Source organism: Manacus candei, unplaced genomic scaffold (genome assembly GCF_025592945.1).
Source record: "Manacus candei isolate 608988 ecotype Guabito, Panama unplaced genomic scaffold, ASM2559294v1 h1tg000028l, whole genome shotgun sequence".
Lineage (NCBI taxonomy): Eukaryota > Metazoa > Chordata > Aves > Passeriformes > Pipridae > Manacus > Manacus candei.
Genome location: NW_026138076.1, coordinates 35,726,150 through 35,742,516, shown reverse-complemented (window position 1 = coordinate 35,742,516; position 16,367 = coordinate 35,726,150). Strand labels below are relative to the sequence as shown.

At 37.8% G+C, this 16,367-nt stretch overlaps 1 protein-coding gene across 9 annotated transcripts in view; it reads left to right on the top strand.

Moving 5' to 3' along the window:
• The window catches only part of PDLIM5 (PDZ and LIM domain 5), a 126,635-nt gene that overhangs the window by 96,846 nt on the left and 13,422 nt on the right, over window positions 1–16,367 (top strand). For all 9 annotated transcript variants that reach the window (XM_051789764.1, XM_051789762.1, XM_051789763.1 and 6 more), the window contains 2 exons: window positions 2,369–2,547; window positions 14,041–14,215. In XM_051789764.1, the coding sequence (XP_051645724.1) occupies window positions 2,369–2,547; window positions 14,041–14,215 (354 nt within the window). The remainder of the gene's footprint in view (window positions 1–2,368; window positions 2,548–14,040; window positions 14,216–16,367) is intronic.

Genomic DNA, 16,367 nt, shown 5'->3' with positions numbered 1-16,367 from the left:
GTCAGAATAATGGCTTCAAGATTTTCCCTTGAGAAGCTTTTTGTCAAAATATGCTCCTGGCACATAAGCTGCCAGAGGTGATAAAAAAAATCACAGGTAGTTTATACCTGGGTTTATAGTTGTCTTTTAGTTTGGGGTCATTAGGATTTCACTGAATTTCTAAATGAAGTGTCTCCAATAATCTGTTGCTTCAGGAGATCCGTATATGGGCCATTCACTTAAGAGATGGACTCAATGATCCTTGTGGATCCCTTCCAACTCAGAATATACTATGAACTAGCATACCACATCATTCACAAGCCTTAGAAATAAACCAGAAAAATAGCAATAGTGAGTTTCCAATCAGCATTACAATCAACCTTGTGGACATGTGGTCAGTCTGCTTCCTCACCACCTTCTACCTGCAGGGTACTCTTTTTGACTGTCTTACATCTATTTTTGCTTGTCAAGGAGCCTCTTCTGTACAAGACAGCTGCTGACTCAGCAGGATTTCCTTTTTTATGATAGATGATTTGTCTGGAACACATAAATCATAAATAATACAAAGGCAGTAAAGAGGAGCTAGACTGAAAAAGCGATCTGACAAGCAGTGATGAGTCTCTTGGATGGAGAAGGAGGAAACTTTCTTTTTTTAGCACCAGCAGTGTTAATGAGGAATTCTTAAAGTTGCAGTGGAGCTCTGGCCTGGAATGGGTTTGATGGGTTATGTGTCAAATATACTCAACAGTACAGAAGGACATTTCTGTAACTATGAAATTGCAGACAAATTTTTTTCATAGTGGAAGCCAATCCCAAACTACCTTGTCATCTTTGACTACTGAGCTGATACTTCACATCAGAGAATGTTTCCCTATCCTTTTTCTTTCAGTCTGCAATAGCACTTTTATGCAGTGTATCTCCACTGCCTCAAAATCTGCCATAATAAAGAATTGTATCCTAGGCCTTTAAGAAGACCGATGTGTACTTTCAGGGCCTCCATTTGCACTATACAAATGTCTTTAAATAATTTTCATCTGAACATAACAAAATGCAGGGTCTCACTTTGTGCTTCACTGGGCTTGTGCACACTTTGTATAGAAAATCCATCAGTGTAAGTTCAACACAGATACCTCTGGTACCAAAAGCCTACAATCACAATAGCTGTTACTCATTAAACTGAGCATTCAGAGATATTCTCTAAACTGTGAATAATATATTTTATCCCTTGCCCATAAGAAGATTCGAAATACGTGAATTATTTACCCTGTAAATCTAGAGACAAAAAAAAATCAAGGTTATGAACTTGTGTTTTGGCTTCGTGTTGTGTTCAAGTTCTTGCATGTTGTAGGGGCAAGGCCATATTGTACATGTGCAGCACTTGTAAAGTAAAAATAGGTCATGGATTTTTACTTTATGAACTTGGCACAATCTATGATTCTGTGAATGACCCCAGTGAAATACGCATGGTGCACGTGTGCTGTAAATTTCTTTTCCTTCAATAGAGGAAAGAATACAAGGCTTCTGGTGTGTTAACTGGTGGGTTTTCAAATTGTGCAAAATATGTATTTGGAATGGTTTGGGCTGTATTTTGCAACATTGTTGAGTTAATTTCCTGGTTTTGTGGTCTTTTTAGTTTGCAAATGACCTTCATTAGCAATTACTCCTCTACTTTGAATATTTAAAATGAAAATATTTTTTTTCAGCTTCCCAAAAGCAAGTGAGAAATGAAAAATTTTCCTGTTGGCAGCATAATTAGTGGCTCCTTACACTCTACATGAATTGTGATTAAGTTCAGTTTTCATCATGTGTGTTTTTAAAGAGCTAAAAGAGTTCTGCTAGCCCTTAAAATATAAAAGCAGCTGTAAACTACTCTAAAGAGACAATATAAAATATTGTGCATGTTGTTTGATGAATAAAGAAACTTACAACTCTTTTGAAATATTTAATTGTTTGGGGCAGCACTGGCCTATAGAACAATATTACATTTAATTCAGTCACTTTTAGATTGATGATTTTTATTAAGATGTACGAGTATAATCTGCCTATATGAGTATTTGCCTAGTTTCCAAGGGGAAAAAAAAAGGTATTGAAAATGTGTGTGAGTGTACTAAATTTACAGCAAGGGTTCTACTTTAACCTGTATCATGTTGACATTTACTTATTTTAAATGGAAATCATGAAGGGATTTAGTTGACTATATTGATTTCTGGCAGACATTACTCAAGTGTCAAGTGTCCAGTTGTTAAAAAACAGTTTGTTGGTGATGACAGAGCAGTGGGTGCTGCTTTGTTGCAGCAGGGTGAGGGAATATCTCTCCCCATCTCCATTTCACAAATTCTCTTGTTCTAGCAAGAGGCATTTTATTTATTCTTCCCTCATTTCTGAACAGTGATTCCCTGGAAGCCACCCAGCCCTCTGCTTTTACGACCCCCCCAGCAAGGAGCGTGCCTGCTTGCCAGGACAACGCGGATGCGAGACCTGCTCCCGCCAGCACCACATCTGCTGCAGCCCTCAAGCCAGTGGGACCCCTGGGTTCTGCCAAAGGCTGGCAGCCTCCAAACCAAGCAGGTAACTTTCAAAGAGGCTTTTTCTTGTTTGCTTAAAGACCTCTGGATAGCTCAGGAAAACATACTTCACCTTGGGTGTAAAAATAACAGGCTTCAAATAGCCATTTGTGGGTTTTGAGTACAGGCCAGTTTGCTTACAAAGAGGATAAGAAAAACCAATGTAACTATTTTAGTAAACCAATAGCCCTTGTAAGTAGCCTCACAGATGTAATTGGTTTCACAAACAAGCAAAATCAGATGTCTCTGACCTCTATTAAAAGCATTTATACCAATCAATTATATATATATGCACTTCACAGCTTCAACTTGGTGCTTCCTGTGTGACTGTAAATTCAACCATATTCCATGCTGTTTCAGGGTTGGGAATATCAACAGACGTGTTTTCCAAGCAATCTTTTCAGAAGTAGAAGTTAATTAAAAAAAAAAAGATAAAAGAAAAAAGACTAAAACATTAGAGTGTTTACGTATTTGACGTCTGTAGGTTTTATTTGAGCAGGGTGCCAGATTATTGCATCAGTTTGTGTTACAGAGATTTGTGTAAAGGTTCTTGCAAGGGCAATTTACATAGGTACTACTTTTGAATGTAGCTTGGTGATTCTTACCCCTTTAAACCCACACCAGAAAGTCTTATGTCTGGAAAGCGTGCTGTTTTCTTTATGAACACTCCTATGTTATAAACATATCTGTATTAAGATGTGTAATGTGTAACTGTGTAACTGTTTTTGTAATGTTACATGAAGTAGTAATTTGGGATAATCTTTTAGTCTGAATCACTCTTTGGTGGTGAACTAAACTTGAGTAGTAATTTCCAAGGATCTGGGAAATCTCTATTACTAATTAAGCTTTAACCTCAGATTTTTCTTGCTAATATGAGATGAATAGTCCTGATTCTCTTTCCGACAGGGTCTAATATGCTAAACAGCTCTGTTTGTTTGCTTTTGTTCTACTGTTAAGGATTTTCCCCCTTTAAAAGTATATCCAATCCTGAAAAGAAACTACAGAACTCCTGGCATAAAAATAAAGCAAAAACATAGGGTGTTAATGCTGTGTGTTTTATAATGGCTTTGGTACTTCTGGCTAAATTACTGTTGTGGTTGGTAAAAAAATAGATGTATTTTGGTTGGGACATACAGTTCTGCTAGCCAGCCTCAAGATGGCAATGTACTGTCATTGCTGTACTTCCCTGTCAAATAGCAAGTCTATTTTTAAGGGCAAGGTAAAGAATTTTTTAATTTAATATTTAAATTTAGATCACTTTAATTCTAGCATTGTTTAACTTCTTTGAGTTAGCTATCGTTATAGGGGTAAAAACCCCAAAGAAAACAACAACAAGAGCCCCAACTCTTTTTGAAGTTGCATTTTTGGTAGTGTGTGTGCGTAAGACAGATGTTTGTGGCAATATGATAGTCCTGCATTTTTGTTAAGTCACTGACTGTGCTCCGTGTTTGACATAACTTTGTCTCACCAAGTGATGAATTATTTTACCTGCACAGAAATCACTTATCAGCTTGGGTTTTGGTAGTACTACACCCATTTTCAGTATATTGGTAGGTGTTTCACTGCTAAATCCTGCTAGCATACTGTAGTATTAATAGTAGTCAGTTGTTTGAAACAGACTTTTTTTTTTTTTTTAAGACGTACACAAGAAAGAGAAAGATTTAAAGGGTCTAATTAAACTATGCTTGATTCCATACTACTTTGAAAATCTATGTCCATGCTCTTGGATAATGTGAAAAACTGTTTTTTCACATTAGAGATACCAAATAAGTAAATGAGGGGGAAAGCCAGACAGAGAATTTTTATGTTCCAAAATAGCTTACACAAAGTTTAGGAAAGTCATATCGATAGAGAAGCTGGTGGAAGGAAATGGTCATGAGGATCTCAGCTTTATGCTGTCTTGCTGTAGGGTCCTGAGATACACTGCTTAATTTTTGAAGAAACAAAGTTGTTATCTCTCCCTGAAAATATTGGGGGAACCAGAAATAAAAGCCGTAGGAGAAACAGGCATTGAAAACATTGAAAAAATTTTAGACAAAAAACCACCTTGATTTCAAGTTGAAGTCTGCCTTATGAAATAATTAGAAGGAAGATATAATCTTACGTAAATGTATATTATATGCTATTAGTAGCAGAAGTATATTGGGTGTATAGTTTTGTAGCTCTGATACCACTCACCCTTCTAATGAATACTGTATATAATATCAAGTTGTTTCCATAGCAAAGCAAGCGTGTCACAGGATTTTGTTGGTGTCTGGGGAAGCTGTAAGCTGCTGATTGATTGTGTGGCATGAATATTACCAGTGATTTCATTAAGTTGTCTGACTACACAGATATGTCATTTGGTAGACGACATCTTTTTGATTATTAGCTGGAATCTCCCTTTCTTGGATAGGCCATTGGAGAATACCCCTTTTTTGTTGTTTGTTTATTTGTTTGTTTTTTCTATTAAAAGTAGCATGGTGCTTTATTTTTATTTTTTTTTTGCTACTATGAAAGTAGGAGAGGTTTTATTCTTCTTTGGAACAAATTCTTGATATTACAGGATTCCTAGTGGTTTGGTAGAGGAAATGAGGGATGACTGCTTCATGCATTATTTTAAGGCTTGAGTAAGAAGCTGGATAAGCAGGATAAAAGCCTGGCTTGACAAATGAACAAAACAAGCGTGATCTCTGGCACACTGGGTGCACAAGGAGTTGAGCAGGTGGGGCAGGCACACAGTGCAGGGATGGTATCTGCCTGGACAATGGTTTCCAAATAATGCATTTGCTATCAACCTCTCTTGTCTGTGTTGTTGATTTTTTTCTGTTGTTGAAATAAGTAAAATTGTGGCTGTTGCTGTGTGTTAAGTGTACAGACTAGAATTTATAATAGTTCTCACTTCATTTTTTTCGAGCTATGAAGCTCTACTCACCCACCAAAAGCAGAAGGTTTTTACAAGATTATATTAAATTACAAAAAAGAAATTACCCAGAGCATCCTAGCTACATTGCAGTGAGTTATTCTACTCTTTGATAACTAACTATTACTCTACACTTATGTAACATTGATCACTACCCCCAAGGAACCCCAAAGCATTTTCTAGTCCTGGGCAAGGATACGTTGCTTGCACAGGAATGGCTTTCACTCGCCACTGCCATGCAGTCACTTTTTGGGTGAAACATAACAGCTGCTTGTCAGCATGCTTTAACACTCACGGCATCTTGAAAGGAAGTGAATAGCACCGAGGCTAATTGAAACTGCCGGGATAATTTAAGAAAGTATAATTGCCCAGCAAACACAGCTACACAAGTTGGAGTTAAGTCCACGAGACGAATTGTTGTCATGGAAAGAAGTGTAGCAGGATCTGTGATGGTCAGAAGAGGTCAGGACTTGCAGTGTTACATTTCTCACATGAAATTGCCTTCTCTTTCCTGACATTTTCAAAATGCTGTCGTTGGAGGATGAACTGCTGGGGCAGTGGGGACGAGAGAGACTGTGCGCCGGGCACAGCACTGCCAGCACTGCATCCTGCCTTCCAGTACAGGTGCTGTGCAGGCAGCTTGCTTGCTGGGGTCCGGTGGGATGGCAGGGGGTCCCATGGGGAGCTGTTACAGCTGGTGGCCAGAAAGGCTGATTTGCTTCTTGGAAAGGAGGGTTTCATTGTAATTGATGCCCTTCGTTCCTCCTAGGCTTCGCAGTTGAGTTACGAGGATGGGATGGGGAAGGTTTGCGATAGAAGTGTTCAAAGCTTACATTTTTAAGTGACCGTTTACTGACATGTGACAGTCTCCTTATTCCCAGGGTCTCTCTCAGGCTGATATCACTGAGATATATAATCCCCTTCCAGTAGAGCTGCTAAGGAATGTCAGCATATCCTGCAATACCCACAACTGTCAGTTGCCTAATCCTGAGCCAGCACATGTGTTAAGCACATGCTCCCTTCAGCAGAGGGAACACACTTGGAAGCTGACTGCAAGCACAGAAAAATTGCTCCCCAGGCATATTTGTTTTAAAAATTCTGCTATTGCCTTGAAGCTGTTTTCGTGTATTTGGTAGCCTTGCATTTACCTCCTCTGGAGTTATCTTTAGCTATCTTGCTGCATTTTTTTTTTATTTTTTATATCTCATTCCCCCAATAATATTAAAATTTTAAAAGCAGAAGAAAATAAAAGACTGCTCTTAGGTGTGATTTGACATCCTGCTCTACATATACTGACACTCTGAGTCTTTGTCTCCTTCCTTGCTATTTATTCTGCTACTTACTTCCCTAAAGGAAATGGGGAAAAAATCTAGACTGTACCAAGCTGTGGAGTTTGGCCATCAGGTATGAAGATGGGGAGAGGGAGGAAGGCACTGAGATATATTGTGCTATCACAAAATGCTTGTACTGTCAGTAAGTCCTTGCTCAAGGTCCATAAAGGGATGGACTGAACACTCCCTGTCCTCATCACCTTTCCTTTTCTGTGTTTCGTTTGTAATTGCCCCAGCCTCTATATCAGTTCTGTTGACCTTACAGGCTACTCTGAGTAGGTAAGTATTCTCAAAGCCCATCAGCTTTGAGAATACTTTTGCACGGAAAAGGCAACTAAACTATTGTGTCAGCATCACCTTCTTCATTAAGTTCTGCAATTTTGTTTTTAGAGCCCTCATATACTAATTTGTTCCCTTTGTAGTACAGGAATTTAAAGGCAGGACTAATTACTGGAGTTCAAAAAGCTACTTGCCCATTGAGGACTGTGGTCTGAACATGGCAAAGAAACTGGAGTAACATTACTAGTCATTAAGGCAAATCCTTATATTGTTGGTAAGGCCTCTGCTAGAAACCGGTCCCAAAATATAAGAAGGTCCAGTATTTTTTACCAAAAAAGGTTGTTAAAGATTACTTCTTCATGGTTACCATTCATGAAAGCAGAAAACCTTGTTCATAAAAATGTTATGATTGACAGGTCAAAACACAAAAGCTTCCTGATCCTGGTCTATGGACTGTTATTAATTTTTCATCTAATCTAAATGATTGTAGCATCATGTGACAGCAAACCACAAGAGTTTCTTCTTACAAGTTAAGTAATGTGAAGTCACTTAGCCAAGCAAAACCTATTGTGAAACCAAAGTAATTTACAAATGTTACCCTTGATGTCAGTATGAGATTTTAACTCCTGTAGACATGGCAAAAAAATTAATATGTTTCTAAAACTTTAATGTCTATCTCTAAGAAGGGGCAGATCATAGTAATGATGCAGAAGTGTGCCACCTACTTTTTAGAGACATTATGCCCTGGTGTACCTCACTGCAAGATCTGCTAAATAGGAACTCAACTTTCTGTTACAAATTTTCTCAGACAATTTTCCTATGATTTGATTTTGCTAAATTCACTAATTCACTAAATTTGCTAATTTGCTCTTGCACCAAGCTGCTCACTTAAATGAATTGTTTGCACAAGTCGGACAGATGCATGTTTCTTTATGTAGTCATTTAAACAGAGATGAAGAGATTATTTGGCTCTGTGGTTATTTCACATGCATCAAGTGGGAACATTTGCCGACTTTCAAAACTAGATGCTCGTTTTCTTTGATTTGTTAAAAAGCAACTAGCCTCTTGCTATGGACTCATCAGATTAGTTCCTCTTCATTCGCTAGCACCAGCTCAGAGGAGTGATGTGTTCAGATGCACAGGTGTATGACATCCAAGAATTATGCCTAATATTTGTTCAATAAATGAAAAGTCGGTATTCCTCTGGTAAGTGCATTCTTATCAGTATTCAGTGTTGAACATCAGCTTCATGAAACTGGCAGGTAAACTACATGAAACTGGACAGACATGCTCTCTGGAGGCATAGTCAAGCTGTCAAGGTCAGAGTAGGAGCTAACTGCAAGGGAGGCAAAATCTTATCTGCAGAATGCTACCAAGTGAGGTTCTAAACTCTCACTCCAAAGAAATGAAACACTGTTGTACAGGTCTTCATTTTCTCTTTCTCCTTGAGTCACATTTTCAATAAAAGCAATGCCAGTTGTGCCAAATTTGTGATGGTATGTGATGTAACAAATCACAAGGAGACAGGCTGAGCAAGCCAAAACCACCATACTCATTTTAATTAAGATGCTTTACAGTCATTTACCCAGAGTCTTTCCAGTTGAAAGGCTGGTTACTAACGCAGGAACTATTCCCTCTACTTGCAAGGGTTGTTGAAATTGGGCCGGGGTGGCACCTGTTTTGATTTTCCACGGGTGCATACCAGCTTTCACCCGGCATTTAAAGACATGATAATGGTTTAATCATTTAATCCTTCCTGTTCTGCCTTTAATCAGTGAAAGCAGTTTAGCTATGACCGTGTTTCCAAGACTCCATAAGAAACAAAAGAACAACTATGGAACACAGAGGTTCCAGGGTTTTTTGTGGGGTTTGTTTTTGTTTTTTTCTCACCTCTTACTTGTCCTGTAGCATTCTCCATTGAACATGTGTGATTTCCTGCAGGCCTGGGAGTGGATAGGATGCTATATACAGCTACTGCAATGAGCTGACAACCAAGCTTTTCAGACACGTTGCTTCATCCAACCATATGTTTGGTTTGGAAGGAAGGAACAGGAAGATTTCCTACACCACAGATATATTAAGAGAAGTCAGAAAATTGGACGTACGAAGCTCTATATTTTCCATTTATAATACAGTAGTTTAATAGAAGTGTATAAATCACTGAGTTAGAACACTTTAAAATGAAGTTCTGACACTCCCACTGCTTAAAGTAGCATTGTTATTTATAGATATTACATGAAGTCTGATGTTATGTTTAAGTGAGCGTTAAACAGTTCAGGCTGTTGTATTGTTGCTACGCACCGGAGAACCTCTGTCAAAGTGACTTTGGCACCACTGCGTATCCGCCTTTCTCCCTTTGTCTTCCAAACCTTTCACCAGTGTTTGCAGTTATCCATGTGCTCAGCGATGGAACAGCCTATTGTTAGACTATTGAGGGCAAAGTCACACTGGGATTTTTAAAAAAAATTTTAAAAAGCCAATTCTTTACCTTGCCTAAAAGACTGTTAAATATTAAACTGGCCATACCAAGGAGTTTAGTGAAAGCAAACACCATGGGTTTGCTAAACTTAACCTAATAAAGTAGAAAGTTAATAGTCAGGTACAGTGTGTTTTCTGTTTTAGAAAAAAAAACAGTAATGACAATACTCTAGTGCAAATTAACACTGCTTTAGAATGTTTAATTAAAGAGAGTGAATGTGAAGTGAAGCCTGCAAAACTCCAAAATCTGGCCACAGAGATCTTTTCATGACTTGCAGAGAACCCAAACCTCTCTGGCACTCGGGTCAGAATAGCTCCTGCTGGGGTGTATAATTCTTATAAATTATTTCTTTCATTTATTAACTGTATTTATTATTATAATTTTAAATCTTCAGACCACCCACAGAAGTTGCTGTGCTTTGTTCTGTTTCAAGCAGCAAAGGTGCCAACCAGAAAATACGGGGTGAAATTGTGTTGTGAGGAAGCTGGAGTGGTTTCCTTTCCCATTCCCATGCAGTTATTATTCACAATTAAAAATGTGCATGCACCACAACAGATCTCGGATATGAGGACATCTCCCTAGCACTCTTTGAGAACGAAGCTGCTGATCACATATGTAAAATTTAAAAAGCAAAATATAAAGCACAAACCACAGGAGAGCTCAGACTGATTGCCAAGAGTTGAGAGGTCTTCACTTAGGTTGAGTGTAATGATTTGGACCTACCTCGGCACTACTAATGTGCCCTGGTAAAATCTTCTCATTACAAGAAAAAAAACCACCTGCACCAGTTTTCTGGGCCTGATGTTTTTAAATCAAATGGTTGTGTTTCAATTTGAAAGATTTCTAAGGGAATAGGGAAGAGAAAGTAGAGGAAGAGAATACGTGAACTCACAGAATGTCTCCTTCCTCTCTGTTTGCAGTAAAAACATCTCATCCAGTACTGTTAAACTTGCTGTTTAAGTATAAAAAATAGGTGGGGAAAATCAGTGTTCATTCTAAACAAAAAACAGACCTAATATTTGAAATTCTCTAGCTACAAGAGGTTGAGTATTGTTGGAAAAAAATACTGAGAATTCATATAGATTTAAGTAGGGAGTTAATAGTAGGGGGCTTTAAAATCAAAAGCAAACCAACTAAACAAAAATGCCACCACAAACAAAAACATACTCTATGGGCTGCAGTGAAAGTAATGAACCTCTGGTAAAATTACTGAAGTGTAAAAGGGATGTTTGTGGCCTATGGAAAGACAAAAGTGGTCAATAAAAACTGTCCTGCTGGTGTTCCGAATGGAACAAGGAAGATAAAGGACTGAGACAAATCAAGCAGTGAGAGAGGAATAATGATCTATGGTGAAAGAAAAATAAATCTAGAGAACAACTGTAGAAGGTTTATAAAGAATCCAGTATAATAAATGCAGTGAAATAGATATGAAGGTATTTTACAGAGTATGGATCTGAAGACAATGGAAGCAGACTTGTCTTTAGGAAGAAAAATCTAAATGGAAAGAAACTTGAGTCCTCGCTTTCCTAGGGTTTTTGGGCAGAAGGCAACTTCTTCTATCTTAGTTCTCAGATGCTGATGGCATCTGCAGTGATTCATTAGATATTGTTCCCATCATAGTTGACCAGATAGTGACAGAAATTCACAAATGGCAGTAGAAAGCCTTTTAGAATGTAGTTTTTGTCCAGTGCCCAGAAATACTCTGGCAAATACAGGATGATCTGAAGGCTTAGGGCTTATTTGTTATTCCTCTTACTCTGTTGGCATTGTGATCTCATAGGAGTCCTACATCTGCTGAAGATCTGGGCATTGAGCTTGAGTGCACTGCTTTCAGTGGAAGTGGAGTGGGTCCATTTGCCTTTGCTGATCCTCAACACTAAATACCCAGCTTGGTTTTGCTTAGGTCACAGCTTTTGCTTAGCATGATACTGATTTGTGTGGTTTATATTACGATTTGCTTTAAAGAGAATTTTTGTTTTAACATGATGGACTATCTCCTTCTCTCCTTTTTTAGTGTTTCAAATAACTCAGAAATGACTGATCTAACAGCTTTGTAGAGAAGGTTTACATAGAGAAATTCTTCTCCTGGCCGGCAGTAACTTTGAAGTTAGGTAGTGTTCAGAAAAGCATCATTCATAAAAACAACATTAATGAAAGCTGTAATGAGACCAAAGAAAAGGGAACAATTGTGATGTTTGTACTTTTTTTTTCCACTGTAAGCAAGCAGACAGACTTTTTTTAACAACGCAGTGCAAATAAGCTAGCTGATGTGTCTGAATGGGCTTTGGGATTCAGTAGATAAACAGAAATTAGCAATGCTGCAATTTGATTTATGGCAAAAGCGGTCTTCAAACAGATTTGGTTTTAGTGTGTATTGCTGTATTCTCATGAAATGGGATCTGAAAATTGGAAAGCCATGTGTGATGACAGAGGAGGAAAGTGCTATTAATCAACACCACTTTTGTTCATGTCTTCAAAGCCGTTCTGCCACCTTTTTCATTTTTATCTGTTCCTAGGTTTTCAGCTTAGCAGGCATTTATCATATAAACTGAAGTACAGTAGCAGAGTGACTTGTTCAAGATTAAGTGCTTCTATTCCTAAATTCTTTCTACTCAGAAATGTTGAATGTTTCAAGATTAAGATGTTATTTTTTCAGGACATTGCAAATTAATTAGTTATACATTAAATATAATGAATAACCTTGTATTAAAAAAAAAAAAAAAAAAAAAAGCAACCCTGATGGACTGTTATACTTTTTACTGCTTCAGATTCTGAAAAGGATCCAAAAATATGTCAGTGTTGAAATGACCTGGTATGAGAAAATTTGATGAACCAACCATTTAAACAAAAAAAAGGTGTATAAATATATTGCTTCTTTATACACAGAAAGAGTAAGCAAAAGTAGGTTTTGAGCCCATATCAGCAGGTTAATACCAAGCATAATTATAGTAAAAATGTATTGGTTTTAAAAAGGAGTTCTCTTCCAGCTGTGTTGCCTCAGCCTGTGCATGAGTAGAGGAGGGGGTTGTAAACTAAATTTCATGGTATTGTTTTGATTAAATTGTGTAGTGCTTGGCTATCTTACTTCTGTAAATAACACAGTATTGGCATTTCTACTGGATTTTCTGTAGATTTACATCTTCTCAGTGAATTAGTATGCCACTTCTGAGCAGGGAATGCATTGTTTTGCCTGAACGGTGTTTGCAACTTTTTAATGGACAGAGGCTGATCAACATTCCATTAATGGAGATAATGAGAAAGAATTTTTCATCTTTTCCGTGCAAGATGATAGGAAGAATGAGAGAGGATGAATAGCACAAAGATTACCAGCTCCATGAACTAGTTTTTTTGCAAAGCTACATACTGATGCCTTGACCCTGGTGTTGGAGAGCTGCATCTTTGCAGCAGAAGCATCATCCTGCACTGTGTGATGTCTCAGTCACTGATTTGTTGTTTGTCTCTGAGTTTCCATTCAAATCTTAATTTCACTTTTTGATTTAAAAGGTTTGGCAAGGCTGCACTAAAGCCAAGACACTGAGTAAACACTCATGGTTTCTTTTGCCTGTGGTTGCAAACAAAAGGCTATGGAAATGTGGGGGGTTTTATAGCATACTTGAAAAAGAAAAAGGTATCTCCACTTGACAGGAATAACTGCTCCCATAAACTATTGTTGCCGTAGCTTGTACGTTACCAAGGTAGATATGTCAATAGAAGAGAAAGAAAAGCAGAGGAATGTTTGTTTCTTCATTACCCTGGGCAACAGTATCATCTGTGCCTTTCATTTTTGTAAATGCATTTTTCGAACTCCACAAAAACTTATGTCTCTTCTACAACTCTAAAAACCTGAGTAGACATGGAAGTGTGTCTTGTGTACATTTCTGAAAATGTCAGGGTTTTATTTGTGTCATAACTTTTATAAGGAGGATGTGAACATGACCTTTTGAGTGCTTTAGATTGGCAGAATCCAGTGATCTAGAGTAGTGTATAATTTTAATTTAGAAATATATTTTCCTTATACAGTACTCTATTTTAAGTTCCTGTACATGTTGTATTAATGTGTACTCTTGTTTAACCTGTTAGTAATGATGTATGATCTATTGCACTCAGTGAGAAATGTTTTGAGTAGGTATGTCATACTCTCCTGCCTCTGTTCATACACTGATATTCTTGGCTTCAACTTTTCTATCTAAAGCAAAATAATGCTTTCACAGGTTGTATATTCTTTTCCTTAACTTCTTCATCATACTGAAATTTGTCCACTACTTCTACAAGTTAGCCAAAAGCATTCTGTGTTATTTCACAGATGTTTCATAAAGTAGGTAGGACTGATTTTGTAACTTAATGGCGGAGGAGGGGGAAATGAGCGCTTTTTAATTTGTCCATTTGAGTAGGCGGGTATACATTGGACAAAGACGTTAGGCAAATGTTATTTGTTGCTTGTATTTCAGATTAATTTACTTGGTACTAAAAGATGGTCTTCTAAATGCTTTGGCACTTTTTCCCCAGTTCCTGCCAGTGGATGGACATCGAACAGTATTAAATCACCTGGAACAACTGCCTCAAGTGAAAAACCTGACACAGCACCTCAGCTAAATGAACAAGACACGTTGGTTCAGAGAGCAGAGCATATTCCAGCGGGAAAGCGCACTCCCATGTGTGCACACTGTAATCAAGTCATCAGGTTTGTACTCTTTTCTGGGCACACTCTTCGCTTGGTACAAAACTGGCTCTATGGCCAGGCCCAGAGAGGGGTGATGAATAGAACTAAACCCAGTTGATGGCCAATCACTAGTGGTGTTCCCCAGGGCTCAGTACTGGGGCCAGTCCTGTTTAATATCAATGTTCTGGACTGGGATTGAGATGACCTGTTAGTTTGCAGGTGACACCAAGTTGGGTGGGAGTGTTGATCTATATTTGGCATTGCTGAGACTGCACCTTGCACCTTGCAAAGACATTGAGGTGCTGGAACATGTCCAGAGAAGGGTAATGCAGCTTGTGAAGGGTCTGGAATGCAACTCTGATTAGGAGGAGCTGGGGTTGTTCAACTTGGAGAAAAAGAGGCTCAGTGGAGACCTTATCACTCTCTACAACTACCTGAAAGGAGGTTGTAGTGAGATGGGGATCGGTCTCTTCTCCCAGGTAACAAGTGATATAACATGGCCTCAGGATGTGACAGGGGAGGCTTAGATTGGATATTAGGAAAACTTTCTTTACCGAAAGGGTTGTCCAGCACTGGAACAGGGAAGTGTTGGAGTCATCATCCCTGGAGATATTTAAAAGACATGTAGATATGGCACTTACAGACATGGCTTAATGGTGGGTTAATGATTGGACTCGATGATCTTAAAGGTCTTTTCCCATCTAAAGGATTCTGTGATTCTGTTCATCCTGAAGGCTCTCTCACAGCAGGGCTTTGCCTTGTTTTCATGGGTTTTGAGTCTTTAATCACAAGTATTTTAAGGCTTCATTTCAATAGGGCAGAACACTTTTTTTCATGCATGGTTTCTCTAACAAAAATGAGAATACTTTGGAGGAAAAATATTGTGAACTGTATACAGTCACAGTCTTACAGCCCGTTTTACAGAGAATCAGAAAACTGGGTGTTATAGAGTAAAAGTAAAACTAAACAAAAGCAAGCAACTTCGTTTTCACTTATACACCCATTCCAGTAGAATTGGGAATATTACCTAATTGGAAACCAGAGAGTGTAGTCCTATAAAGACTATTCAAAAATGTTGATTTAGAAATCATAATTTCTAGCAGAGAAGAAGAAGAATAACAGAAGAAAAGCATGAAGTGATGTTTTAACAATTACTAGGACTGGATTAATAATAATAATTTCCTGCACCGCTAGATTTCAAGCTCTTTAATGGGCTCTCTGCCTTTGGATATTATGGTAGCTACTGTCCTTGACTTGTATGACAGGGGTAGAAAATATTAAGCAACACAAACACAAGTTTACCAAATGACATTAAGTTAAATAAATTTTGCTGAGCCCACAAGATATCCTATTGTTAGTCAGAATTTCGTATGGAGGAAGAATTGAATCTGGATTGCATTGTTCAGTCAGTGATTTCTGACGATTAGTCGTGATTGTCTCATCCAGGGAACTATAATTGTTTTTATTGCCGATGTGCAAATCATCCTCATTTTCATCTATTTCACTTTTTATTTCTTCCCAAAAATAGAGATCTCCTAGGATTATTGGAAGAAATATACTCTTTAAAAGTATTTTCTTCTTGCTTTTTCAGTCATTTTTATTGTTGAACTACAAGGAGAAAGTAATGCATTAAAGTATATCGTTGTTTATTTATTTATGCCCCATGTTTTTAGTGGACAAATACGAGATCCTGCACCATGTTTCACCATGGTTTAAGAAAGAGACCTTTTTATTAGAAAACATAAATTCTGAAAAATAAGGAGCTCTATAAGCTGTATAATTTTCATTCAGTATAATAGAAAATCCATGGGCTTTTTTACCCTCTTGAGCCCTGGATTGGATTCTACATCAGAAGCAGCAGCTAACACAAATCACTTGATCTCCAGGGTTCATCTGAGTCCAACTTGTTTGCTTCCATTAGGTTTCTGTCTGATAGTTCACTACCAGTTCAGTTAATACCGGGTTAATTTTAGAACACTCTTTACTAATGGACCTGTGATGTTTCGGAGAAGTTATTCCTACTTCTAATGTATATGTTGAAGAAATAAAAATTTATGATCAGAATCCCTTTGAAGCAATAGAAGAAACCTATACAAATTCCCAATACAAGTGCACCTTTGCTTCTTAATCCAGTTTTTTTGCTTTTTGCAAAATGAAAAATTACTATCAAAAA